Genomic DNA, 27,012 nt, shown 5'->3' with positions numbered 1-27,012 from the left:
TGGGAATCGAGTTCGGGTTCAAGTTCGGGTCAAGTTCGGGTCTCGAACCCGAACTTTTTTTTCAAGTTCGGCCGAACTTGTCGAACCCGAACATCCAGGTGTCCGCTCAACTCTACTCAGCATGCATGTGGAGCCTGAATTCCCTGAATGTAATGGAGGCCATTGTGGCACCACAAGAGTTATAATATAGGGTGGGCTCAGCATGCATGTGGAGCCTGAATTCCCTGAATGTAATGGAGGCCGGTATGGCACCAGTGAATGTGGTATTTAGTATTAGGTTCCTGTCCTAAAGAGATAGTCTTGACCACGATGGACAGGCACAAATAATTTTGTACATAATGTATTTGCCAAGAATCTCACATTTATAACACAGCATTAGCATTTTACATTTTCTATAGTGAGCATGGCACTATTGCATTTACTTTATTATTTGTGTTTGCAGAGTGCTGTTGCATTGCTTGTTTTTTTGCTGCTATAATATAATCTTATATTTTTATTTCACAACTCCCCCTTTCTAAGTCACAGAAAATAAGGCCTAATTTCTTTCTTTTCAGAGCGAACAAGAAAAATGGACTTTTGAGTACAATCTGTCCATTTCAGAAAGCATTAGCCCAGTTTTGCTAGTGCTTTGTTGAGTTTTTTTTGTATGAAATCACTTCTTTAATATTATCTTAGTGATTTATATTTGTTTCCTCAAGCAGAAGATGAGGAATACTTAGAAAAACAAATTCTATTATTAAAGTGAAATACTTCTTACAGACTCTCACCACGAGAGGGGGTTAAAATTAAAGCATAGAGACATAAAAAACCTGACATTTGTGCATTTGCAGTGGTCTGTGCACTTTATTTTTGGCACACAGGATTAATACAAAAGGAAACATCCCTTACATACAAAGACAAGTACCCACTTGTAGTAGCATGCCCACTCCAGTGTACATCAAGGCTGTCTTGCCCAAGGCTAGTGAGCAGCTTAGTTAACTGACTAAGGCTCAAGCCATGCTTTTTACTTACTGAAAGGGACAAGCAGCGCAAGCTCACTACTGAAGAGTCTCATGCATCTCCCTCCTCCTCTGGTCATCAGAGAACATACTCTTGAGCTACAGCACTCCGTGTTACGTAGTTTGTTAACTAAGGAATAGCTGGATGAAAGCATATTTCAACCCTATTACTTCACCTAGAAAGGATAACTTATATGAAGATGCTGGTGTACATGTTTCTGCTACCTCTTTTTACTGCAGCAATGAACTTAGATCTACAGAATTATCATCACCATGCTGTTCTGGATCCTCAGGGAAAATATAAAATTTACTGGATGCACAAGGAAAACATAATCACATTTCTTGTACAGGTGGAGACCCTGGGCTATGTCGGATTGGGTTTTTCTCCCAATGGAGCCATGGCATCTTCAGATATAGTTATTGGAGGTGTTGCAAAAAGCAAACCTTATTTGCAGGTATGTATACTTAAAACTAAACTAAAAAAATCTATGCTAGGGTTACTGATTGGATTTTTATTTAGAAAGGAAACATGCGACATTGTGTCATAATCAGTTTGGTTAGCTAAAATATGCAATTCTCTGATATTTAACAGCTTTGTCACATTGAAACAGACTATGAATTTTGTCAATTAGACTTATTACATAAAGCAAGTTTAGTGTTTTGCTAAGTGTAAATAGATTTTGATAATTTTCTCTATAATATGTTGTATTTATATATATCTTCAAGAAAAAACATGAAGTTTAAAATAGCTAATAAATTGCAAAATCTTGTGAAATATAAGAGTGAAACTGGATCGCACATCCTCAATACAAAATTGCTTAATCTTTATAATAACTTTTACTTCTAGAAACAAATGCAAATGCACTGGAAATGCTACACATTTATTTCCAAATCAAAACAATAACAAAATGTATTCAGTTTATGTTAATCCTTTACAGAAAATAAGAGGAACAATAGGCTGTTTGAAAAAATAGCAGGCCAACATCTTTCTTAAAAAAGTCAAACAGTAAATGTATAAACTGAAAAAATGTTTGAGATTTCCCTTTACTTTGAATTACTGAAGTAATATTTAGTGGCAGAACCATGGTTTTTGAGAACTGCTTGACATCTGTGTTGCCCAGAGTGGACCACCTTGTGGCACCTCTTAACAGGTATTTCAGTCTAGGACGATTGGACTACATTCCACAGTTCAGCATTTTGGGGTTTTGCCTCACAAACTGCATCTTTTTATGTCACCCCACAAGTTCTATATGGGAACTTGTGGGGTGACATAACACTGCGTCTAAGACAAAAGTAGGACAGACTTTAATTCTAGCCTACATTGCTGTCTTCTGGTGGCACGAGATCAGTGGAAGACCTCTAGCTGGATCTTTGGATCATAGACCAATGTTGTGCAAATGCCTTATGATGGTTTGTGTAGACTGTTTGTCACCCTAGACTTGGGATGTGATGTCTAATTTCACTTGCAGTACAGAATTAATCACTACACCCCAGTCTTCTAATCAGATTATCTGTCTGTGCAGAGTTTCACCTCTCTGCACATCTATCTATCATTCTAGTTCATTGTTGTTCTCTCAACTACTGGGGCACGCAAAGTTGAACAGTGCTAACATCTCTGCCTAGACACCTAGTAATCTTCAGGAATGATAAACCAAGGTCTCTCAGTTCAAGGATTCTGTCCTCCTCAGTTTCCATCATATGGTGATAACTGGCACGTTGATAAAAAGGAGGCACCGCACAATCATCCCACATGACATGATATGATTTTTGAGGTTTCATACTGCTAAGGGTTTCAATCTAGCTTTTATGCCCCTCCCACATGCCACAGATTGGAGTTAGATGCTTTAAAACTTGATCATCTGCTGATTTTAGTGATACCTGCTACTTCCTTGATTTGCATAACCTTACAGGTTGTCCTTCTTGGTGTTGCAATTTCAATGTTGATGTCATCCAAATGCAATTTGTATTTAGTAGGTCATGTGTTGCAAGTCTCTATATAGTAAAATCTAAGATCTTCTTACATTATCTTACTTTGTATGCGCTTTGGATTTTTCAGATTATACGTTTTTGTTGATATATGTATTGATTCTTATTAGTGTATTTCCTTCTTGGGAAGAATTTTTCATAGAGTGCATTAGGCTACTTTCACACTTGCGTTTTGGGTGGATCTGTCATGGATCTGCAAAAACGGATCCGTTACAATAATACAACCGCATGCATCCGTCATGAACCGATCCGTTTGTATTATCTGTAACATAGCCAAGACGGATCCGTCATGAACTTCATTGAAAGTCAATGGGAGACGGATCAGTTTTCTATTGTGCCAGATTGTGTCAGAGAAAACGGATCCGTCCCCATTGACTTACATTGTGTGCCAGGACTGAGCCGTTTGACTCAGTTTCGTCAAGCGGACAGCAAAAATCTGCAGGCAGCGTTTTGGTGTCCACCTCCAGAGCGTAATGGAGACTGATCAGAGGCAAACTGATGCATTCTGAGCGGATCCTTTTCCATTCAGAATGCATTAGGGCAAAACTGATCCATTTTGGACCACTTGTGAGAGCCCATGACAGGTCTCACAAACGAAAAGCCAAAACGCGAGTGTGAAAGTAGCCTAAACATGGCACTGAACTTCTAATACTACTTTTTCTACTCTGCAGCTACATTGCATTCTTAAATGGATTAAAATGTAACTATGCTGTGCTACACCATGAAGTCTGGTTTAACAGATATTTGTTTTATTTCATTGGGTACACAACAGTTGGTTATTAATAGAGTATATTTTCCTTTAGCAGAGTTAAAGCCAGTAAAACAGCAGGTGACATTTTGAGAATGCTAACATTTTATTTTGTAACAAGGATCACCCAAGCATATCGCCTTATTTAATGTTGAGTAAGATTTACAGAAGGACTCAGTGGTATAATTGTATTCAACATTACTAAAAGTTAAGCTTTAAATAACAGTCCACCATATTCTTTCCCACTGCCCTTTCATACTTTCTGACTTGAAATGTCATGGTACATTTTCTATCTGACATTTCCAAAAATAATCTCTTTACAGAGAAAAATATTTCTCCACATCAATGCCCTTAAGGTGCCTTAGTTTATCAACTGTGGTGGTATAACTGAAATGCTATGAAACTATTTGATATGTATCAGCTTGTGAGATTTATTTTACAAAGCAGCTGCCTCTTTAGTTACTCAACCAAACAGGGATTTTAACATATTTTAATATTGGGAAGTTATTAAGTTATGTGTCATGAGTTACATAGTTATATAGAAAATAAGGTTGGAAAAGACATAGCTCCATCTAGTCAATATATTATCCTATTGGGTTGATCCAGAGGAATGCAAAAACCCGTTAAAATGGATGTTAAAATTTAGACTTGTCAGTAAAAGCAAAAAAAGGAAGAGACCACTGTGGTACTCAGCAGAAGTGGCCCAAATCATTAAAAATAAAAAGCTAGCATTTTGTAATTATAAAAAAACCCAGAGCAATGAAAATAAGGAAATCTACAAGATTAGGCAGAGAGAGGCCAAGCAAGTTATAAGAACTTCTAAAGCGCAGGCAGAAGAAAAACTAGCTCAGTCTATGAAAAAAAGGGATAAGACATTCTTCAGATATATAAATGAAAAAAGGAAATTAAAACAGGGAATAACTAAATTAAAAACAAAGGACGGAAGGTATGTAGAAGAGAATAAAGGGCTAGCCGACTGCCTTAATGAATACTTCTGTTCAGTTTTTACAAAAGAAAAAGAAGGAGAAGGACCTCCACTAGAAAGGATGACTAATAAATCATTTGATGCATGTATCTTTATAGAGGAAGATGTTCTAAGAGGAATGCTGTCTAAGGTGAAGACAAATAAGTCACAGGGGCCTGATGAGATACACCCAAAATTATTAAAAGAGCTTAGTGGTGAGCTGGCAAAACCGCTAACAGATTTATTTAACCAATCATTAGTAACAGGAGTCGTCCCGGAAGATTGGAAATTGGCAAATGTCGTGCCCATTCACAAGAAAGGTAGTAGGGAGGAATCGAGCAACTATAGACCAGTGAGTCTTACATCAATAGTAGGCAAATTAATGGAAACCCTATTAAAGGATAGGATTGTGGAACATCTAAAATCCCATGGATTGCAAGATGAAAAACAACATGGGTTTACTTCAGGGAGATCATGTCAAACAAATCTTATAGATTTTTTTGACTGGGTGACTAAAATAATAGACGGTGGAGGTGCAGTAGACATCGCATATCTAGATTTTAGTAAGGCTTTTGACACTGTCCCACATAGAAGACTTATCAATAAACTGCAGTCATTGAGCATGGACTCCCATATTGTTGAGTGGATTAGGCAGTGGCTGAGTGACAGACAGCAGAGGGTTGTAGTCAATGGAGAACATTCAAAACAAGGTCATGTTACCAGTGGGGTTCCACAGGGATCTGTACTGGGACCAATTTTGTTTAATATCTTCATAAGTGATATTGCAAAAGGCCTCGATGGTAAGGTTTGTCTTTTTGCTGATGACACAAAGATATGTAACAGGGTTGATGTTCCTGGAGGGAAACGCCAAATGGAAAAGGATTTAGGAAAACTAGAAGAATGGTCAGAACTCTGGCAACTGAAATTTAATGTGGATAAGTGCAAGATAATGCACCTGGGGCGTAAAAACCCAAGGGCAGAATATAGAATATTTGACACAGTCCTGACCTCAGTATCTGAGGAAAGGGATTTAGGAGTAATTATTTCAGAAGACTTAAAGGTGGGAAGACAATGTAATAGAGCAGCACGAAATGCCAGCAGAATGCTTGGATGTATAGGGAGAGGTATAAGCAGTAGAAAGAGTGAAGTGCTTATGCCGCTGTACAGAACACTGGTGAGACCTCACTTGGAGTATTGTGCGCAGTACTGGAGGCCATATCTCCAGAAGGATATAGATACTCTAGAGAGAGTTCAGAGAAGAGCTACTAAACTAGTACATGGATTGCAGGATAAAACTTACCAGGAAAGGTTAAAGGACCTTAACATGTATAGCTTGGAAGAAAGAAGAGACAGAGGGGATATGATAGAAACTTTTAAATACATAAAGGGAATCAACTCGGTAAAGGAGGAGAGCATATTTAAAAGAAGAAAAACTACCACAAGAGGACACAGTTTTAAATTAGAGGGGCAAAGGTTTAAAAGTAATATAAGGAAGTATTACTTTACTGAGAGAGTAGTGGATGCATGGAATAGCCTTCCTGCAGAAGTGGTAGCTGCAAATACAGTGAAGGGGTTTAAGCATGCATGGGATAGGCATAAGGCTATCCTTCATATAAGATAGGGCCAGGGACTATTAATAGGATTCAGATATATTGGGCAGACTAGATGGGCCAAATGGTTCTTATCTGCCGACACATTCTATGTTTCTATGCTTCTATGCCAATGATCCAATATTAGGACGAAAATTACTTCCTGATGCCAAAAATCGCAATCAGAATAATTCCCTGGATCAACTTCCCATCTTCAGATTCTAGTACACTGGTCCTTTATGATACAATGGCCTCAGGATACAATATTGTCAACTTACAATGGCTTTTCCTGGGCAATCAAATGTTGAAACTAGACTTGGCATACAATCATCGGATCATCTCCTGTATAACGGAAACTGGACTGATCCATTATGCTGGCCATAGACTTCTATTATGACGGAATGTGTAACGAAATGCCTCTAAAGGCATACCGTTATGCATTCCGTCATGTAACGGAATCCATAATGCAATTCAGCATATCGTAACATTATCTTGATGGGGACACTCACCAGGCACCACAATAGACTGGAGCACTGCCTGCCTTGTACCCAATAGCATTTGGAGAATTACAACTGATAATATATAAAATGGCTGGCTCACAGTAACATAATTATGTTTAATAAATATAAAAGTACATATAATATTAAAAACATTAATTTATATAATAGTTCATAAAATAGTCAGACAGTCTTGGTCCTCTTTTATGTATATGTTCGCATGCGGAATACTATGAATGACGGCTTAGTGGCCTTTTTTTCACACTCTTGTATTAGATCCACTAATGTTATTTGTAAAAGTTGTAACAGTTTCCACTGATATTGTTGCAATTGATAATGTAGACCTGTATATCTTGTAGTAGTTCTCTCTGTTATATTTGTGGACACTTCTGCAGTTAGATAGATTAGCTGCACCAACTTTGGGTGCCGCGCTGCAATGCTGTTTTGACAGCGCTAATAGCCACTTCCCATAATATCTTGTACTGCACAGTTTAATATCACTGGAGATGCTTCCAATTACATTGGTTTTTTCACTGTTAAATACATAGAGATAGATATCTCTTACCAGTCTCTGCCTCCCTCTTGCACTTGTCGTGCTTGCTATGCCGGCCGGGATGTCCTAACGCATGAAGTGTAGAATTTTACCCATGCCAGACTTCGGAGGTATTTGAAAGCTTTATTGATGCACTCGGAGTGTGTAAGAGAAGTTTTTTCAGACATATAGGCTCTCTATTGCCAGATGGGGGGTTTACAGCTCCCATCATCTATTACTGACTGTTGTATGTATAGACTTGCTTTATTTGTCTTAGGCTAGGTTCACATCACTATCTTTCTTATGTTAAACGTATACAAAAAACATATATGTTAATTGGATGCTTCTGACAAATGCCATACAGTGGCATCCATCACCATAGAGTTTTACTGTAAAAATATACATACGTTAACATATACGCTTTGTTGCTAGACTCTGAAGGATGGAAAAGAGTAATATACATTGCTTTTGTATGCAATTTTTTTTTAAACCGATATGTTAAACGTAGGGCAAAAACGTGACATCAATTCAGCCTTAGTTATCTGTTTATTTTTCTTAAATCTTCATTGTCTCTTATTGTGGGTCTTTGGAGCCAATTACTAGTTTTCCATAGAATTATGGACCTAAGTTACAATGCATTTAGCATACAATGATCATCACAGAACCAAATAATATTGTAACTTCAGCTACTGCTGTACATAGAAAATTGAGATATTATGAATTTCAAAAAAAGCATCCAGGCCTTTACAGTAAAGAATATACCGTATATCTGTGTTGATGGTGTAACTGTATTTCCTCTGGACATGCAGTAGAAGATGCCCACTTGTTATGCGTAAAGGCGAAGGTATAAAAAGATTGCTTCTCCGAAATATTTGATTCAATGGCTGTGCCACCACCTACAATATATTAAATGATAATTCAACCACAATGATTCTTGCCTTATCAAAAAGGCATGCATTAAATGCCATATGTTTCATTGTCATACAACTGGGATACCCACGAGTCATGAAAACAAAGGTTATGTGTAGAGTTGAGCGGACACCTGGAAGTTGGGGTTCGACGGGTTCGGCCAAACTTCGCAAAAAAGTTCGAGTTCGGGACCCGAACTTTGGAGCACTAAGATGGCTCTAAAAAAGTCATGGAAAAGGCTAGAGGGCTGCAAAAGGCATCAAAATGTGGTTCAGAGCATGGCAAGTGCTCTGCAAACAAATGTGGATAGGGAAATGACTTAAAATAGCATAAAATACGTAAAAATAATAATCTTGATCTAGGAGGTCCATATGAAGTAGGAGGTTGAGGAGGCGGTAGATGTTTTTTGTTATTTATTTATTTATTTTGTTCAAATTTGGGTAGACCCCAAAACATTGGGAAATATAAAAAAATAAAACAAAGAGAAAGTGCGCTGGAGTACAACAATGGCTGGATGAGGCCGGTATACATGTCTATTCTGCACAAGGTACGGACAAGTCCTGTGGGATCCCTGCCTGGTTCATTTTAATGAACGTGAGCTTGTCCACATTGGCTGTGGACAGGAGGCTGTGCTTGTCTGTGATAACCCCCTCCTGCCATGCTAAACAAACATTCAGACAATACACTGGCTGCAGGGCAGGCCAGCACCTCCAAGGCATAAAGGGCAAGCTCAGGCCATGTGCCCAATTTGGAGACCCAGAAGTTGAAGGGGGCAGACCCATTAGTAAGTACGTGTAGGCGTGTGCACACATACTGCTCCACCATGTCGCACGTCCCCGTGACGTCCACGATCCAGTTGGATATTTTCTCTATCAACTCTCGATTTTCTTTTATGCGCCTACCATGGTGATCACGGGTAATGGGGAATCAGGGTTCCATGCCGGAGAGGGAGCCTGAGACAGGGATACCACATCCACGGGAGGTCAATGGCGGAAATCTGATCGGGTGGAAATGTGGGACAACTTATTAAAGCGGAAGAATCGAAGAAAGGAGGGGGCGCGCGGCAATTACCCACTCACGACTCGGAGGGGTAGTGACGATAAATAACAATACAGGACTGTTAAGATGCCCTGTTATTGGAATGAGTAATACAAAATTACAGAGAATGTCACTGGGGTATTTTGGATTAGGAAACGTTATACAGTAGAGGTCCTGCTGCCGCTTTGTTGACTCTAGATAGCTTCTGCCTGATCGCACGTCCCCGTGAGGTCCACAATCCAATTGGGTATCTTCCCTATCAACTTTCGATGTTCTTTTATGCGCCTACCATGGTGATCATGGATAACGGGGAATCAGGGTTCCATGCCGGAGAGGGAGCCTGAGAAAGTGATACCACATCCAAGGGAGGTCAAAGGCTGAAATCTGATTGGGTGGAAATGTGGGACAAGTTATTAAATTAAATTTAGCACATGCGCCAGACAAGGGATGTGCGTCAAACCGGCTAGGCCCAGAGCTGCTACGAGATTTCGCCCATTATCGCACACCACCAGGCCAGGCTTGAGGCTCTCTGGCACCAACCACTTATCGGTCTGTTGTTCAAGGCCCATCCACAGCTCCTGCGCAGTGTGAGGTTTGTGCCCCAAACAGATAAGTTTCAAAACTGCCTGCTGTCGTTTCTCCCTTGCTGTGCTGAAGTTGTTACGCTAACCGGATGAGGAGGTGGTAGAGGATGAGGAAGTGGAGTAGGAGGAGGAAACAACATGAGGCAAAGAGAAACACCCTGCAATCCTCGGTGGTGGAAGGACATGCGCCAAACTGCTATCCGCCTCACGCCCAGCCGCCACTGCATTTACCCAGTGTGCTTTTAGAGAAATATATAACGGCCCTGAACGTGCTTACTGGTCCACGTATCCGTAGTTAGGTGGACCTTGCCACAGATGGCGTTGCGCAGTGCACACCTGATTTTGTAATGTGGGACAGCCACCACCATCAGATTCTTAAAACTGTCCGTGTCCACCGGACTGAATGACAGCATTTCAAAGGCCAGGAATTTGGAAATGCTGGCATTCAGGTGGGACATTGTGGAGATGCTTGGTGACCGAGGTGGTGGAGTTGCTGGCACATCCTGTGTTTGCGGGGTGGCAGGTGCCACTTTCACTCCAGAGGGGGATGAAGAGGCCGAGACTGCAGCAGAAGAGGAAGCAGGAAGAGCCAGAGACCTTTCTTGGTTTTTGAGGTGTCTACTCCACTGCAGCTCGTGCTTTGCAGGTTGTGCTCAGGTTGAGAACGTTTATGCCTCACTTCAGGCTCTGATTGCACAGCGTGCAAACTACTCGTGTCTTGTCGTCAGCACATTGTCTGAAGAACTGCACCAGGGATCTCCTTGGAGCTCGCTTTGGTGTGCTCGGTCCCTTGGTGCGGTGGGCAGTAGCAGGCATACTGTCTAGGGGACGGCCGCTCCGCTTTTGCACCCTGCTCCCTCTTTTGCTGTGCTGGTGGCTCTGTGTGACCACCGCCTCTTCCTCCGAACTACACAGGTCATTGGCATGTCTTTGATTCCATGTGGGGTCGAGGACCTCATTGTCCTCCACATCATCTTCCACCCAGTCTTCACCCCTGCCCTCCTTGTCGGTCTGCACACTGCAGAAAGCCACAGCAGTTGGCACCTGTGTTTCGTCATCATCCGAGACGTGCTGCAGTGGTCCTCCCATGTACTCATCCTGAAGCATAAGTGGTTGGGCATCAGTGTACTCAATCTCTTCCACTTCTGGGGTAGGGCTATGTGGTTGGCCCTGGGAAAACCTGCTTGCAGAGTCATCAAAAAGCAGAAGAGACTGCTGCATGATTTGGGGCTCAGACTGCTTGGCTGATTTGCAAGGGGATGAGGTGAAAGACTGATGGCCATGGGCTGCAGGTGCCAACTCTGATCTTTCAGCAGGGGACTGGGTGGGAGACAATGGGAAGGAACTGGAGGCACTGTCAGCCACCCAATCTACTATCGCCTTTACTTGTTCTGGCCTCACCATTTGTAGAGCTGCATACACCCCTACCAAATAATGCTGAAGGTTCTGTCGCCTACTCGCACCTGAGCAAAATGTTTCACTTGTGCGTGTAGCTGACACAGATAGACCACGTCCTCTCCCTGCAACAGGAGCTTTACCAACACCAGCAGCACCACGACCAGGGCCACGTCCCTTATTTGATGCTCTCCTCATTCTTTGCATTCACCCACCAAACTAACAGATGGTTTATGTCAAGCGACAATGTAACCGCCAATAGTCAACAATTAAGTTCACTGACAGTAAGGCTGTGTCGGTGTCATAAAGAGAAAACATTTCTTGAGGTCACACAACAGTGTGACAGGCAAATTTAATTCAATTACTTCACAGTCACAAAAAATTTGAATTTGTCAACCAACAATGTAACAATGTCATAAATACAGCGCAGGCCGCAAATGTACTATCTAGCACAAAAAGTGTGCTTTTTTCAACCATCAATGTAACAGTATTTACTGGTTTCATTTGACTGTCAGATATGCAGTGCCAGATAGAGAAAAAATCGCTTTAGGTCAAACAAATATGTGACAGACTAATGTAATTTAATTATTTTCACTGGCAGGTATGCACTGCAGGCCGCAAGGGTACTTGACCGCCAAAAAAAGGGAATTTGTCCCCCTGGAATCTAACTGATCGATTTAATGAATAGATTTTCTCTGTCAGATATTCAGCACAGGAATACTTCACAGAAAAAAAATTGAATATGTCCCCCCCTGGGGCCCTGAAGTCACAGACGGATTACCTATATTATTTTCCCTTCCCGTGGCACTTATGCAGTGCAGGTGTCCTTAAAAAATGCCTAGATGTTGCCCGCTGAGCTACCAGAACAGGATTAAAGTAATGTCCCTGGCACACATGCAGTTGCAAGTGCACTGCACTTCCAAAAATAGTCGCCGACGCCCACCTAACAAACAGACTGATAAAGCTTATTTCTCTGTGGCACTGGGCTCAGGGGTAAAAAAATGTAGCATAGCACCCACAAAAATAATCGCTGTAGTTTGAAGATTTAACACCAAGGACACCAGAATTGTTTCCTAATCTCTCTCTCACAGCTGCAACATCCTCTCACTACACTAGTAAGAGCTGATGTGACGTGCGGTGGTACGTGACTCCAGTATATATAGAGGCTGGGTCACATGGTGCACTGGCCAATCACAGCCATGCCATTAGTAGGGCACACGAGTTAAACGCTTGTTGATTGACTGCCTTGCAGCTTTTCAACACGCGCCATTAAATCGCCGAACACCGAACTAGAACCCAAACTTTTACTGAAATGTTCGGGTTTGGGTCCGGGGTCAAAAAATATTAAAGTTTGGTACAAACCCAAACTTTACAGTTCGGGTTCGCTCAACCCTAGTTATGTGATCTCGTGATAAGAAGAGCAGAGAGATAGCTGAACATGTATTTGGGACTTTGGGAGTCATTTATTATCCTGAAATACACCTAGATTAGGCGTATTTCAGGTGCAGATTGCTGTGCAATGTTTAGTTGCACTTCACTCTGTTACTTTTCTCCGCTCACATCATGTCTAAAAAAGTGGGAAGCTGGCTTAGATCTAGACTGGTGCTGGATGTGCCAAAGTTATGTAGAGGCTGGATGCCTCCGCGTTTGCAGCAACAGTTTAGGGAAGGTCTGTTCCAGCAATACTATGCCTCTGTGCAAAAAGACAGGTCCATAAAGACATGGTTTCATGAATTTGGTGTGGATGGTCTCAAGTGGCCTGCACAGTGTTCTGACCTCAGCCAAATAAACATGTTTGAAGTGGATCTTCCCAACTTCCCCCAGACAGCCTCCAAAATCTTGTAGAAAAATGTTCTCAGAAAGTGAAGGCTGTTATAGCAACAAATGGAAGTCCTAACTCTAACATTATTTTGCATGGTTGAATTGTCCAACATGCTTTTCTGAAAAATATCCTTGCTGACTGTTTTCTAACTCTGACTTCCTCAACCTGATCATAAGCTGCTCTGCATTTTCAAAAGGTTGATTCAATTATTATTTGTAATAAGCTCACCAAGCACATACATAGTATAGCAGCTATGCTTGTTATCTCAGTTCACCCCTTTCACTTCTATGTATCTGAGCTGCTCCTAGGCCATGTGACCGATTAACATGACATCACATGCCTAGGGAATGCTTTGAGAAGCCCGTGGCACTCATAGGAGCGCCGCTGTCTTTTCAAACAGCTGATCAGTGGGGGTCCTGGCTGTCAGACCCCTACTGATCACATACTGATGGAATCCTGAGGAAAGATCATCAGTAAAAAAAAAAAAAAGATCAGAAAACCCTTTTAACCTAAAATTAAACATAATTCTACAAAACTAAATATAATATCAAATCTACCAGTATTTAAAGGGCTTCTGTCACCCCACTAAAGTGATATTTTTTTTTTTGGGCTAGTTAAATTAGTTATATTGCGATATATGAAAATATAATGGTGTTACTTACTTTGATCCAGCAGTTTCTTCCAAAAACGAAGTTTTATAATATGTAAATTAGGTCTCTACCAGCAAGTAGGGCGGCTACTTGCTGGTAGCTGCTGCAGAAAACCGCCCCCTCGTCGTGTTGATTGACAGGGCCAGCCGGGATCTCCTCCTCCGGCCAGCCCTGTCGGCATTTCAAAAATCGCGCGCCTGTGTTCATTCGGCGCAGGCGCTCTGAGATGAGGAGGCTCGTCTCCTCAGAACTCCCTCAGTGCGCCTGCGCCGATGACATCACCGAAATAGAAGACGTCATCGGCACAGGCGCAATGAGGGAGTGCTGAGGAGACGAGCCTCCTCATCTCAGAGCGCCTGCGCCGAATGAACACAGGCGCGCGATTTTTGAAATGCCGACAGGGCTGGCCGGAGGAGGAGATCCCGGCTGGCCCTGTCAATCAACACGACGAGGGGGCGGTTTTCTGCAGCAGCTACCAGCAAGTAGCCGCCCTACTTGCTGGTAGAGACCTAATTTACATATTATAAAACTTCGTTTTTGGAAGAAACTGCTGGATCAAAGTAAGTAACACCATTATATTTTCATATATCGCAATATAACTAATTTAACTAGCCCAAAAAAAAAAAAAACACTTTAGTGGGGTGACAGAAGCACTTTAATGTATTCCCTCTATTTTTGTTCACTTGTCTCCCCCTGCCACTTCAATTCTTCTACCATTTTAAACTGCAGTTGGCCACTTCATCCTCACCATGGATAATTACAGTGGGATGCAAAAGTTTGGGCAACCTTGTTAATCGTCATGATTTTCCGGTATAAATCGTTGGTTGTTACGATAAAAAATGTCAGTTAAATACAGTATATCATATAGGAGACACACACAGTGATTTTTGAGAAGTGAAATGAAGTTTATTGGATTTACAGAAAGTGTGCTATAATTGTTTAAACAAAATTAGGCAGGTGCATACACTGCGTGCAGAATTATTAGGCAAATGAGTATTTTGACCACATCATCCTCTTTATGCATGTTGTCTTACTCCAAGCTGTATAGGCTCGAAAGCCTACTACCAATTAAGCATATTAGGTGATGTGCATCTCTGTAATGAGAAGGGGTGTGGTCTAATGACATCAACACCCTATATTAGGTGTGCATAATTATTAGGCAACTTCCTTTCCTTTGGCAAAATGGGTCAAAAGAAGGACTTGACAGGCTCAGAAAAGTCAAAAATAGTGAGATATCTTGCAGAGGGATGCAGCACTCTTAAAATTGCAAAGCTTCTGAAGCGTGATCATCGAACAATCAAGCGTTTCATTCAAAATAGTCAACAGGGTCGCAAGAAGCGTGTGGAAAAACTAAGGCGCAAAATAACTGCCCATGAACTGAGAAAAGTCAAGCGTGCAGCTGCCAAGATGCCACTTGCCACCAGTTTGGCCATACTGTATTTCAGAGCTGCAACATCACTGGAGTGCCCAAAAGCACAAGGTGTGCAATACTCAGAGACATGGCCAAGGTAAGAAAGGCTGAAAGACGACCACCACTGAACAAGACACACAAGCTGAAACGTCAAGACTGGGCCAAGAAATATCTCAAGACTGATTTTTCTAAGGTTTTATGGACTGATGAAATGAGAGTGAGTCTTGATGGGCCAGATGGATGGGCCCGTGGCTGGATTGGTAAAGGGCAGAGAGCTCCAGTCCGACTCAGACGCCAGCAAGGTGGAGGTGGAGTACTGGTTTGGGCTGGTATCATCAAAGATGAGCTTGTGGGGCCTTTTCGGGTTGAGGATGGAGTCAAGCTCAACTCCCAGTCCTACTGCCAGTTTCTGGAAGACACCTTCTTCAAGCAGTGGTACAGGAAGAAGTCTGCATCCTTCAAGAAAAACATGATTTTCATGCAGGACAATGCTCCATCACACGCGTCCAAGTACTCCACAGCGTGGCTGGCACAAAGGGTATAAAAGAAGAAAATCTAATGACATTGCCTCCTTGTTCACCTGATCTGAACCCCATTGAGAACCTGTGGTCCATCATCAAATGTGAGATTTACAAGGAGGGAAAACAGTACACCTCTCTGAACAGTGTCTGGGAGGCTGTGGTTGCTGCTGCACGCAATGTTGATGGTGAACAGATCAAAACACTGACAGAATCCATGGATGGCAGGCTTTTGAGTGTCCTTGCAAAGAAAGGTGGCTATATTGGTCACTGATTTGTTTTTGTTTTGTTTTTGAATGTCAGAAATGTATATTTGTGAATGTTGAGATGTTATATTGGTTTCACTGGTAAAAATAAATAATTAAAATGGGTATATATTTGTTTTTTGTTAAGTTGCCTAATAATTATGCACAGTAATAGTCACCTGCACACACAGATATCCCCCTAAAATAGCTAAAACTAAAAACAAACTAAAAACTACTTCCAAAAATATTCAGCTTTGATATTAATGAGTTTTTTGGGTTCATTGAGAACATGGTTGTTGTTCAATAATAAAATTAATCCTCAAAAATACAACTTGCCTAATAATTCTGCACTCCCTGTAGATTTGGGCACCACAAAAAATAAATGAAATCAATATTTAGTATATCCTCCTTTTGCAGAAATTACAGCCTCTAAACGCTTCCTGTAGGTTCCAATGAGAGTCTGGATTCTGGTTGAAGGAATTTTGGATCATTCCTCTTTACAAAACATCTTTAGTTCATTCAGGTTTGATGGCTTCCGAGCATGGACAGCTCTCTTTAAGTCACACCACAGATTTTCAATTATTTTCAGGTCTGGGGACTGAGATGGCCATTCCAGAACATTGTACTTGTTCCTCTGCATAAATGCCTTAGTGGATTTTGAGCAGTGTTTAGGGTCGTTGTCTTGTTGAAATACCCAGCCCCGACGCAGCTTCAGCTTTGTCACTGATTCCTGGACATTGGTCTCCAGAATCTGCTGATACTGAGTGGAATCCATGTGTCCCTCAACTTTGACAAGATTCCCAGTCCCTGCACTGGCCACACAGCCCCACAGCATGATGGAACCACCACCATATTTTACTGTAGGTAGCAGGTGTTTTTCTTGGAATGCTGTGTTCTTTTTCCTCCATGCATAACGCCCCTTGTTATGGCCAAATAACTCAATTTTAGTTTCATCAGTCCACAGCACCTTATTCCAAAATGAAGCTGGCTTGTCCAAATGTGCTTTAGCCCACCTCAAGTGGCACTTTTTGTGTTGTGGGCGGAGAAAAGGCTTCCTCTGCATCACTCTCCTCCGCATACAGCATCTCCTTGTGTAAAGTGCGCCGAATGATTGAACGATGCACAGTGACTCCATCTGCAGCAAGATGATGTTGTAGGTCTTTGGTGCTGGTCTGTGGGTTGACTCTGACTGTTCTCACCATTCGTCGCTTCTGTCTATCTGAGATTTTTCTTGGTCTGCCACTTCGAGCCTTAACTTGAACTGAGCCTGTGGTCTTCCATTTCCTCTATATGTTCCTAACTGTGGAAACAGACAGGTGAAATCTCTGAGACAGCTTTCTGTATCCTTCCCCTAAACCATGATGGTGAACAATGTTTGTCTTCAGGTCATTTGAGAGTTGTTTTTAGACCCCCATGTTGCTACTCTTCAGAGAAAATTAAAAGAGGAGGGAAACTTACAATTCATCCCCTTAAATACTCTCATAATTGGATTCACCTGTGTATGTAGGTCAGGGGTCACTGAGCTTACCAATTTGAGTTCCAATAATTAGTTCTAAAGGTTTTGGAATCAATAAAATGACAACAGTGCTCAAATTTATGCACCTGCCTAATTTTGTTTAAACAATTATAGCACACTTTCTGTAAATCCAATAAACTTTATTTCACTTCTCAAATATCACTGTGAGTGTCTCCTATATGATATATTTAACTGACATTTTTTTATCATAACAACCAACGATTTATACAGGAAAATCATGACGATTAACAAGGTTGCCCAAATTTTAGCATCCCACTGTATAGGGGAAAGGGCAGGGGTCCAAAAGTAAGGATCCCTGCTATGAAGCCCCAAAAGAGTAAATGATACAATCTGACATATTTACAATGTAGAGTGTCCAAATACATTGCATGGTTTAAAATACTATGTAGTACAAAGTAGCATGCAGATAACGTGTAATGCAATATACAAATAAAAATCAATCAGGAATAAGAAGACATGCTCATACAATACCCATGTAGTGCCAATACCCAAGTAGTGCCCTTTATAAGGATGGCGGATGAGAAAGTAGCTCGCCTTTAGTGATAGTATGACAAGATGAACGTTTTTTTTTAATTACCCACAAGTCGCAAAAAATGCTAAAAGTGGTCCTCGTTCATGTCTATCGTTGGGCATGTTGGATTATGTTGGCTGATATTGCTTGCAGCTCTTCAACAGTGATGCTGCGGAAGAAAAAAAGCATTTTCCAACATGATGAGGCAACTCACCGGCACAAGTTCATGAACTGTTTATGGAGAAGCGAATTGTGGACACGTTTTCCAGACTTGTCCACATGTAGGGAAATGTAAACCAGAAAGTGTCTGCTAACAATCCAAATCCCCTGGATGAACTCAAGGAAAACATCACAAACCCTATCCGCAGCATCACGAAGATGCAAGCAGTATCAGCAGCATAATCCGACGTGCCCAGAAATGCATAGAGGTGAACGAGGACCACTTTCAGCATCTTTTGTGACTTGTGATTAATAAAAATAAAAAAATAATCCACTTGCTCCTTCATCTTGTCATACTATCTCTGGAGGTGGACTACTTTTTTGTGGTCCACCCTGTATAACGTGTTAATACAGTACATAAATAAGTAATGAACATTTTATGCAATCTAAGAGGAAATATAAACCATAAATATACTCCGTAAATTTAAAGAGCAAAATGCTGAATTTTGAGGTTTTCAGATATTCCAAATATCGTATTTTTAAAATGTATTCAGTTTATTAAATCCTTACCAAAATTACACATTGGATCATCTTTGATCAAAGCAGTTTACTCTACATTAATGAAAGGTGCTTAACTCCCATGGAAGAAAATAATAGGAAATGTAATGCCTAAAGGACCTGTATTTAGTTAGAAAACAAAAGACGCATACATGGTCTCAATGAGACAAAAGACTTTGTAAATAGAAGAAGTTTGAAAGCAAAGAGTGATTGAAGTTATTGAGGCATCAAATGACCCTTTTATCATTTAACAGACAAACTGAAAACACAAAGAGCCTGAGCTCAGATTTTGTTTGTGGAAGAAAATCTGTCCTGTGCACATTGCTTTAGATCATGCTCAGATGTTGCAGCTGAAGTGCTGCAGATCTGTGGGGCAGACTCTGCACCACAAAGCCATAGCTACTGACACAAAATACATGTGGGATTGGCTTTAAAACCCCATTCCCACACAGCGGCAATAAATAGCTGTTCAGAAACATGATCATGCAGCAGATTTTTAAATCTTCATTGTGCTCATATTTGTGTGGAATAGTTGCAAATTTTATACAACATATGTTGTTCTTTTTAATGCACAGGATTTTAGGGTACTAGTTCTTCTTATTGAGAGTGCCTAGTATGCATAAGGAATATTATAGGCCAGACAATGTTCCTGTGGGGAAAAAAGGTATGAAAACTAGCTTTCTTTCTGAAAACAGAGCCTCTCAAGCCACTGGATATAATGTCGGTATCTTACAAGTCAGTGCTCGGAACTGCCTGCTCCCGGTGACCGCATGTGTGTCAGAGCGGCTCGCGGCGCAGGCACAGGTAAGGACTTACCTCTTCATCGCCGGACTTGGGAATAATCACTGCCATCACTGCTGACAAAGGCCTCTCACTCAGTTAATTGAGCTCTCTCTGCTCTGCACTACTGAGAGGCAATTACATCGAAACCACTGTCGGCAGATAAGGTGCTGGTTTAGATATAATCTGAGTTATGTCTCAAGGCCTGTTTAATAGGTTGAGCATTAACTTATAGGATAACTACCTTACCTCTGGTGGTATTAGAGGCTCAACTTTCTTCTTGAAAGAGAACTAATTTGCATACTTAATGCACAGGATAAAATATGCAACTATATCCACATTACAATCCACTGCAAAATATGCTGTGGAATTGCCATGAATTGGCTGCACAATGGCCAGGCATGATAGCTTATATTGGGATTATGAGACAAAATGACAATGAAATACTTTGAGAACAGTAAGGTGTGGCATGATTTTTTATGATATTATTGTAAACTTGATATTAGTGTCTATTATGGTGAAATTATAGGGTTGCATGAGGCTATATTGGATTATTATGACTCTGTTTTGCCTTTTACGTGACTATATAATGAAATGATTCAGTGCCTGAATAAGTCCAGTTAATAACATATTTACTACAATAAAAAGGGCATATCAGTGGGTCAGGCACACAGAGTAAAATCAATTAAAATACATATATAATACATCTATATAAAGTTTCAAAGATGTTCAGACTTTTATGAACATCTGGGAACACAACCATCAAAATCATTTCCTTTCTCTAGAAAAAGAGAGCAACAGGAGCTTAGATTGAGATGACAAGTAACATTATTTGTTCCACCAAGACTTTTTCTAAGATCTTGGAGATAAAAGGAAACAAGCAGTAACTTGAAAGTAACTTGAAAGTACATTCACATGAAGGCAGAGATTTTCTGAGTAAGAGTGCTAAGACAGCTGTTTGAAGAACGGAAAGAGACTGCCCCATGGCGAGCAAGTTAATTGAATGTAAAATTCTGGGATAGTCACAAAAAACCTTTTTCTTACTACTAATAAAAAAAGACATATATACAGTGTGTGTATGTGTATATATATATATATATATATATATATATATATATATGTATATATATTTATATATAGTGATGGACAAACATTGCCCGGGCGTTCGCGGCAGGCCCCATTGACTTTAATGGCAGGTGAACCTGAAAAACCTTCAGGTCATATTTGCAGCCACCAAATACTTACTAGAAGTGCACAAATAGTCCCACAACATGGACATTGACATACCAGAGGGGAATCATTGCCAAAATTCCCTCAAAAAAATCTGTATTTAAATCAGGGGCCATTTTTATTTGTCTTAAAGGGAAACTCTCAAAAATGTGCCCTGCTGGAGAATAGAAAAATTTTATTTTAGGCCACGGGAGTTCAGGCTCCAAAAATTAGGCATTCACCTGACAGAAAATAACTTGTTATGATGTGGCTGGAGGTACATTAGGCGGTCACTGGATGCAAATTTTACTGTAGGCCAGTACAGGCCCCAAAAATTAGGCATTCACCTGACAGAAAAGAACTTGTGATGATGTGGCTGGAGGTACATTAGGCGGTCACTGGATACAAATTTTACTGTCGGCCAGTACAGGCCCCAAAAATTAGGCATTCACCTGACAGAAAAGGTCTTTTATGCCGCTGTATATACATAAGACAAGGACCAATCTTAGTTCTGGGTGGTGGCGGATATGTGTGGGCTGGCATGAGGAAATTCAATTACACATGGCTGTCAGAGGTGTTGAATTCCTCAGAGATCCATGACTCAATCATTTTTAGAAATGTGAGATAGTCCACACTGTCGTGAGCTAGGCGAGTGCGCTTATCGGTTACGATCCCCCCTGCTGCGCTGAACGTCCTTTCACACAGGACACTCGATGAGGGGCAAGCCAAGAGTTCCATGGAAAATTGTGCCAGCTCTGGCCACAGGTCAAGCCTGCACACCCAGTATTCCAGGGGTTCCTTGCTTTTCAGAGCGTCCACATCAGCCGTTAACCCGATGTAGTCGGACACCTGTCGGTCTAGGCATTCCCTGAGGCTGGATCCGGAGTGAGGCTGTCGATGGGTTGGCTGCAAGAATGATCTCATATCCGAAGTGACCAAGACATCTTCAAAACGCCCTCTTCTTCCAGGCGTGGTAGGATTGGTACCCGCACCTGTTTCGCTGTGGGTGGAAATTCCTCTGCCAGCGCTCGCAACAGAAGAATGCAGCATTCTGCCAGTCTTCTGTGATGCTGGTAATATGTCCGCCATTTTGTGTTTGTACCGGGGGTCTATGTATGTTGCCACCCAGTACTGATCCTTGCCCTATGCTTTTTATACGGGGGTGCCTCTTCAAACACTGGAGCATGAAGGCCCCTATTTGCACTAAATTGGAAGTGGTGGAGCGCGCTCGCTCCTGCTCATTGCCCAGTAGAATGTCTTCCTCGGTCTCCTACCCCAGCCACAGACAACACCAGGGATCCCCGAAAAGTTTAAAGTCCCCCTCAAAGCCTGCTCTTCTTGCTCCTCCTCCCCCCAGCCACCATCATCCTCTGACTCTTCTTCAGACTCTTGCTGACTTGTCTCAGATGGAGTAGCCCCCACTGGCGCGGTGAAAAGAAACCAAGCTCCCCAGAACCTGTCCTGCCACAGAGTTCGTACAGGTAGTCGTTAATGGCGCGTTGATGCTGGAGCAGCCTATCAAGCATATACAAGGTGGAGTTCCAGCGCGTTGGGCAGTCACAAATCAGACATCTGGCGGGCAGGTGGTGTCGCCGCTGAATTGCTTGATATGGCAGTGTAAGATCTTCTAAAATGGCCAGAGATTTTCCTGGCCTGCCGTAAGACATCCTGGACCCCGGGGTATTTGAAAACGAATCGCTGCACGACTAAGTTCAGGACATGTGCCATGCACAGCACGTGTGTCATTTTGCCCTGTTTCAGCGCACTCAGCAGATTGGCACCGTTGTCGCACACCACTTTACCAAGTGTCAAATTGAGCGGGATTAGCCACTGATCGGCCTGTGATGGCAGAGCTGACTTCCAGGCACAACAACCACAGTACAGCATGGCAACGTCTCACCTGGCACGTCGAATAGATTCTGGGGAGCTTGGGGGCGCAGCAGAAGAGGCGGTAGCAGTGGAAAAGGAGGAGTCAGCCAAGGAGGAGACGGAGGATGGAGTAGGAGGAGGAGAAGAAGAGGCAGGCCTACATGCAATCAGTGGCGGTAACACCAAATCCACACGGGAGCCATGGTTTGCATGCTTGACAGCGGTCAGAAGGTTCACCCAGTGGACAGTAAAAGTTATGTACCTTCCCTGCCCGTGTTTGCTAGACCATTCTTCTGTGGTCAGTTGTATCTTGTCACCGACACTGATATATTCACTTGCCACTGAACGTGGCCACATAGCTCTGGGATGCCCTTCTGGGAGAAATATTTCCCGGTGTGCCAATGGCCCCAAATTTTCTAAAGGCCTCCAAGTCCACCAGTTTATATGGCATTAGTTGGCGAGCTAGCAGTTCCGACAAGCCAGCTGTCAGCCGTTGGGCAAGATGGTTATGCGGCGTCATCAACTTTTTATGCTTAGACATTTGGGCCATGGAAGCCTGCCTTCTGCCAGATGAATGCAACGACTGCACGGTGGAAGGTGGAGTGGAGGACAAATGGGAGGATAGAGGAGAAGGAGAAGAGGCAGGACGTGGAGCGCCGGGAGTGTGGCTTTGTGGGTTCTGACAGAGTTGCTCCCACTGGGCTCAAAGATGGGAGGCCAGGTGCCTTCTTAAAGCGGTTCTCCCTAGATGTTGGGCTTACCGTAACTTATGTGTTGACAGCACAGGTTGCAGATGGCAACACTATTGTCAGCAGCTGACACGTTAAAAAAAAGCCCACACTGCGTAGCCATGTGCAGGCATCGTGGGAGCGCTAGAAGTGACCGTGCACAGTGGATGGCTCACTCCAGATACATTTGCAGTCTGCTTTTTACTTTCTGTGCCCTGCAAGCTCTGCCTAATTCTCCTTCTTCTCCTCCCTCTCTGTTGATCCGTCTCTCCCTCTGAAATCCCCTCCTCTTCCTCTCTTGTGGGCACCCATGTGACGTCCATCGACATGTCATCATCGTCACCTTCACCACCACTGACATTTGAGATCTCGGAGGAGGCAGCAACAGCGGTGACCTTCCTCCTTGGGCTGATCTGTGTACTGTCGTCAGACTGCTGGGTGGCAGCCGTTGCTACCTCCTCTTCCTCATCTGATGTCAAGAATGACTGCGTATTGGTAAGGTCTGGGAATGGATGGGAAAATAATTCCTCTGACTCGAGTGGAGGGGCTGTGGTGGTGGTGTCTTTAGGGGTGCACACAGCACAGAGTGAGGAGGGTGCAGATACAGAGAATGAGGAGGGTGCAGAAGCGGAAGGCTGAATTAGCCACTCCACCAACTCTGGTTCGTCCTTTGAAGTAATCGCATGCGCCTTCTCCAACTTCCCACTTAGGCTTCGGCCTGGTGCATCTGCCCGACCCCTAACACCTCTGCAGAATGGCCTGCCTCTTCCTCTGCCTGTCATTTTCAAAATGACCCTGTGCCTAAGTCCCTAAAGAAGAGCAGTATTTGTGGAAACAGGTATCTCACAGGCCTCGATCAATATTTGGTGGAAGCAGGTATATGAATCCCCTTAATCAGTATTTTGTGGAAGCAGGAATATTGCAGCCCTCAATCAATATTTTGTGAAAGCAGGTGTATCAATCCCCTTAATCAGTATTTTGTGGAAGCATGTATATCGCAGCCCTCAATCAGTATTTTGTGGAAGCAGGTATATCAATCCCCTTTATCAATATTTTGTGGAAGTAGGTATATCGTAACCCTCAATCAATATTTTGTGGAAGCAGGTATATCAAACCACTTAATCAGTATTTTGTTGAAGCAGGTATGTTGCAGGCCTCAATCTGTATTTTGTGGAAGTAGGTATATCAATCCCCTTAATCAGTATTTTATGGAAGGTATATCGCAGCCCTCAATCATTGTTTTGTAATTCAAATGTCCGTGTTTATTCACACATAAGGTCAAACAAAAAACTTTGCAGGGTTGGTGTTTTCTCACACCGAGTAGAAAGTTCATGCATAACAAAAAACGTCACCTTGTCGGCGGTTCTGCCTCCAGCAGTCTAAATGCAGGCTTTAGGTGGCCTGCTCTCCCAACACACGGGTCTCAGCTGCCTTTTTAACCACCTCCGGACCGCCTAACGCAGGATCGCGTTCCGGAGGTGGCAGCCCTGCGCAGAGTCACGCATATATGCGTCATCTCGCGATGGCCGAGATTTCCTGTGAACGCGCGCACACAGGCGCGCGCGCTCACAGGAACGGAAGGTAAGAGAGTTGATCTCCAGCCTGCCAGCGGCGATCGTTCGCTGGCAGGCTGGAGATGTGTTTTTTTTTAACCCCTAACAGGTATATTAGACGCTGTTTTGATAACAGCGTCTAATATACCTGCTACCTGGTCCTCTGGTGGTCCCATTTGTTTGGATCGACCACCAGAGGACACAGGTAGCTCAGTAAAGTCCCACCAAGCACCACTACACTACACTACACCCCCCCCGTCACTTATTAACCCCTTATTAGCCCCTGATCACCCCTGATCACCCCATATAGACTCCCTGATCACCCCCCTGTCATTGATCACCCCCCTGTCATTGATTACCCCCCTGTAAAGCTCCATTCAGATGTCCGCATGATTTTTACGGATCCACTGATAGATGGATCGGATCCGCAAAACGCATCCGGACGTCTGAATGAAGCCTTACAGGGGCGTGATCAATGACTGTGGTTATCACCCCATATAGACTCCCTGATCACCCCCCCTGTCATTGATTACACCCCTGTCATTGATCAACCCCCTGTAAAGCTCCATTCAGACGTCCGCATGATTTTTACGGATCCACTGATAGATGGATCGGATCCGCAAAACGCATCCGGACGTCTGAATGAAGCCTTACAGGGGCGTGATCAATGACTGTGGTGATCACCCCATATAGACTCCCTGATCACCCCCCTGTAAAGCTCCATTCAGATGTCCGCATGATTTTTACGGATGCACTGATAGATGGATCCTATCCGCAAAACGCATCCGGACGTCTGAATGAAGCCTTACAGGGGCATGATCAATGACTGTGGTGATCACCCCATATAGACTCCCTGATCACCCCCCTGTAAAGCTCCATTCAGATGTCCGCATGATTTTTACGGATGCACTGATAGATGGATCCGATCCGCAAAACGCATCCGGACGTCTAAATGAAGCCTTACAGGGGCATGATCAATGACTGTGGTGATCACCCCATATAGACTCCCTGATCACCCCCCTGTAAAGCTCCATTCAGATGTCCGCATGATTTTTACGGATGCACTGATAGATGGATCCGATCCGCAAAACGCATCCGGACGTCTGAATGAAGCCTTACAGGGGCATGATCAATGACTGTGGTGATCACCCCATATAGACTCCCTGATCACCCCCCTGTAAAGCTCCATTCAGATGTCCGCATGATTTTTACGGATGCACTGATAGATGGATCGGATCCGCAAAACGCATCTGGACGTCTGAATGAAGCCTTACAGGGGCGTGATCAATGACTGTGGTGATCACCCCATATAGACTCCCTGATCACCCCCCTGTCATTGATTACCCCCCTGTCATTGATTACCCCCCTGTAAAGCTCCATTCAGACGTCCGCATGATTTTTACGGATCCACTGATAGATGGATCGGATCCGCAAAACGCATCCGGACGTCTGAATGAAGCCTTACAGGGGCGTGATCAATGACTGTGGTGATCACCCCATATAGACTCCCTGATCACCCCCCTGTCATTGATCAACCCCCCTGTCATTGATCAACCCCCCTGTCATTGATCAACCCCCCTGTCATTGATCACCCCCCTGTCATTGATCACCCCTCTGTAAGGCTCCATTCAGATATTTTTTTGGCCCAAGTTAGCGGAATTTATTATTTTTTTTCTTACAAAGTCTCATATTCCACTAACTTGTGTCAAAAAATAAAATCTCACATGAACTCACCATACCCCTCACGGAATCCAAATGCGTAAAATTTTTTAGACATTTATATTCCAGACTTCTTCTCACGCTTTAGGGCCCCTAGAATGCCAGGGCAGTATAAATACCCCACATGTGACCCCATTTCGTAAAGAAGACACCCCCAGGTATTCCGTGAGGGGCATATTGAGTCCATGAAAGATTGAAATTTTTGTCCCAAGTTAGCGGAACGGGAGACTTTGTGAGAAAAAAATTAAAAATATCAATTTCCGCTAACTTGCGCCAAAAAAAAAAAAATTCTATGAACTCGCCATGCCCCTCATTGAATACCTTGGGGTGTCTTCTTTCCAAAATGGGGTCACATGTGGGGTATTTATACTGCCCTGGCATTCTAGGGGCCCCAAAGCGTGAGAAGAAGTCTGGTATCCAAATGTCTAAAAATGCCCTCCTAAAAGGAATTTGGGCACCTTTGCGCATCTAGGCTGCAAAAAAGTGTCACACATCTGGTATCG

At 42.8% G+C, this 27,012-nt stretch overlaps 1 protein-coding gene across 2 annotated transcripts in view; it reads left to right on the top strand.

Moving 5' to 3' along the window:
* The first annotated feature begins 885 nt into the window (after positions 1–885).
* Positions 886–27,012, top strand: part of MOXD1 (monooxygenase DBH like 1) — a 178,130-nt gene continuing 152,003 nt past the window's right edge. The window contains exon 1 of one of the 2 annotated variants that reach the window (XM_040429153.1): positions 886–1,453. In XM_040429153.1, coding sequence (XP_040285087.1) covers positions 1,193–1,453 — 261 coding nt within the window. In that variant the 5' untranslated portion in view covers positions 886–1,192. The remainder of the gene's footprint in view (positions 1,454–27,012) is intronic. The other variant, XM_040429152.1, reaches the window with a different exon arrangement.

Source organism: Bufo bufo, chromosome 4 (assembly GCF_905171765.1).
Source record: "Bufo bufo chromosome 4, aBufBuf1.1, whole genome shotgun sequence".
In the NCBI taxonomy this organism is placed as follows: domain Eukaryota; kingdom Metazoa; phylum Chordata; class Amphibia; order Anura; family Bufonidae; genus Bufo; species Bufo bufo.
The sequence above is the reverse complement of the archived record's forward strand: the minus strand, read 5'-3'. Positions and strand labels throughout refer to the sequence as shown.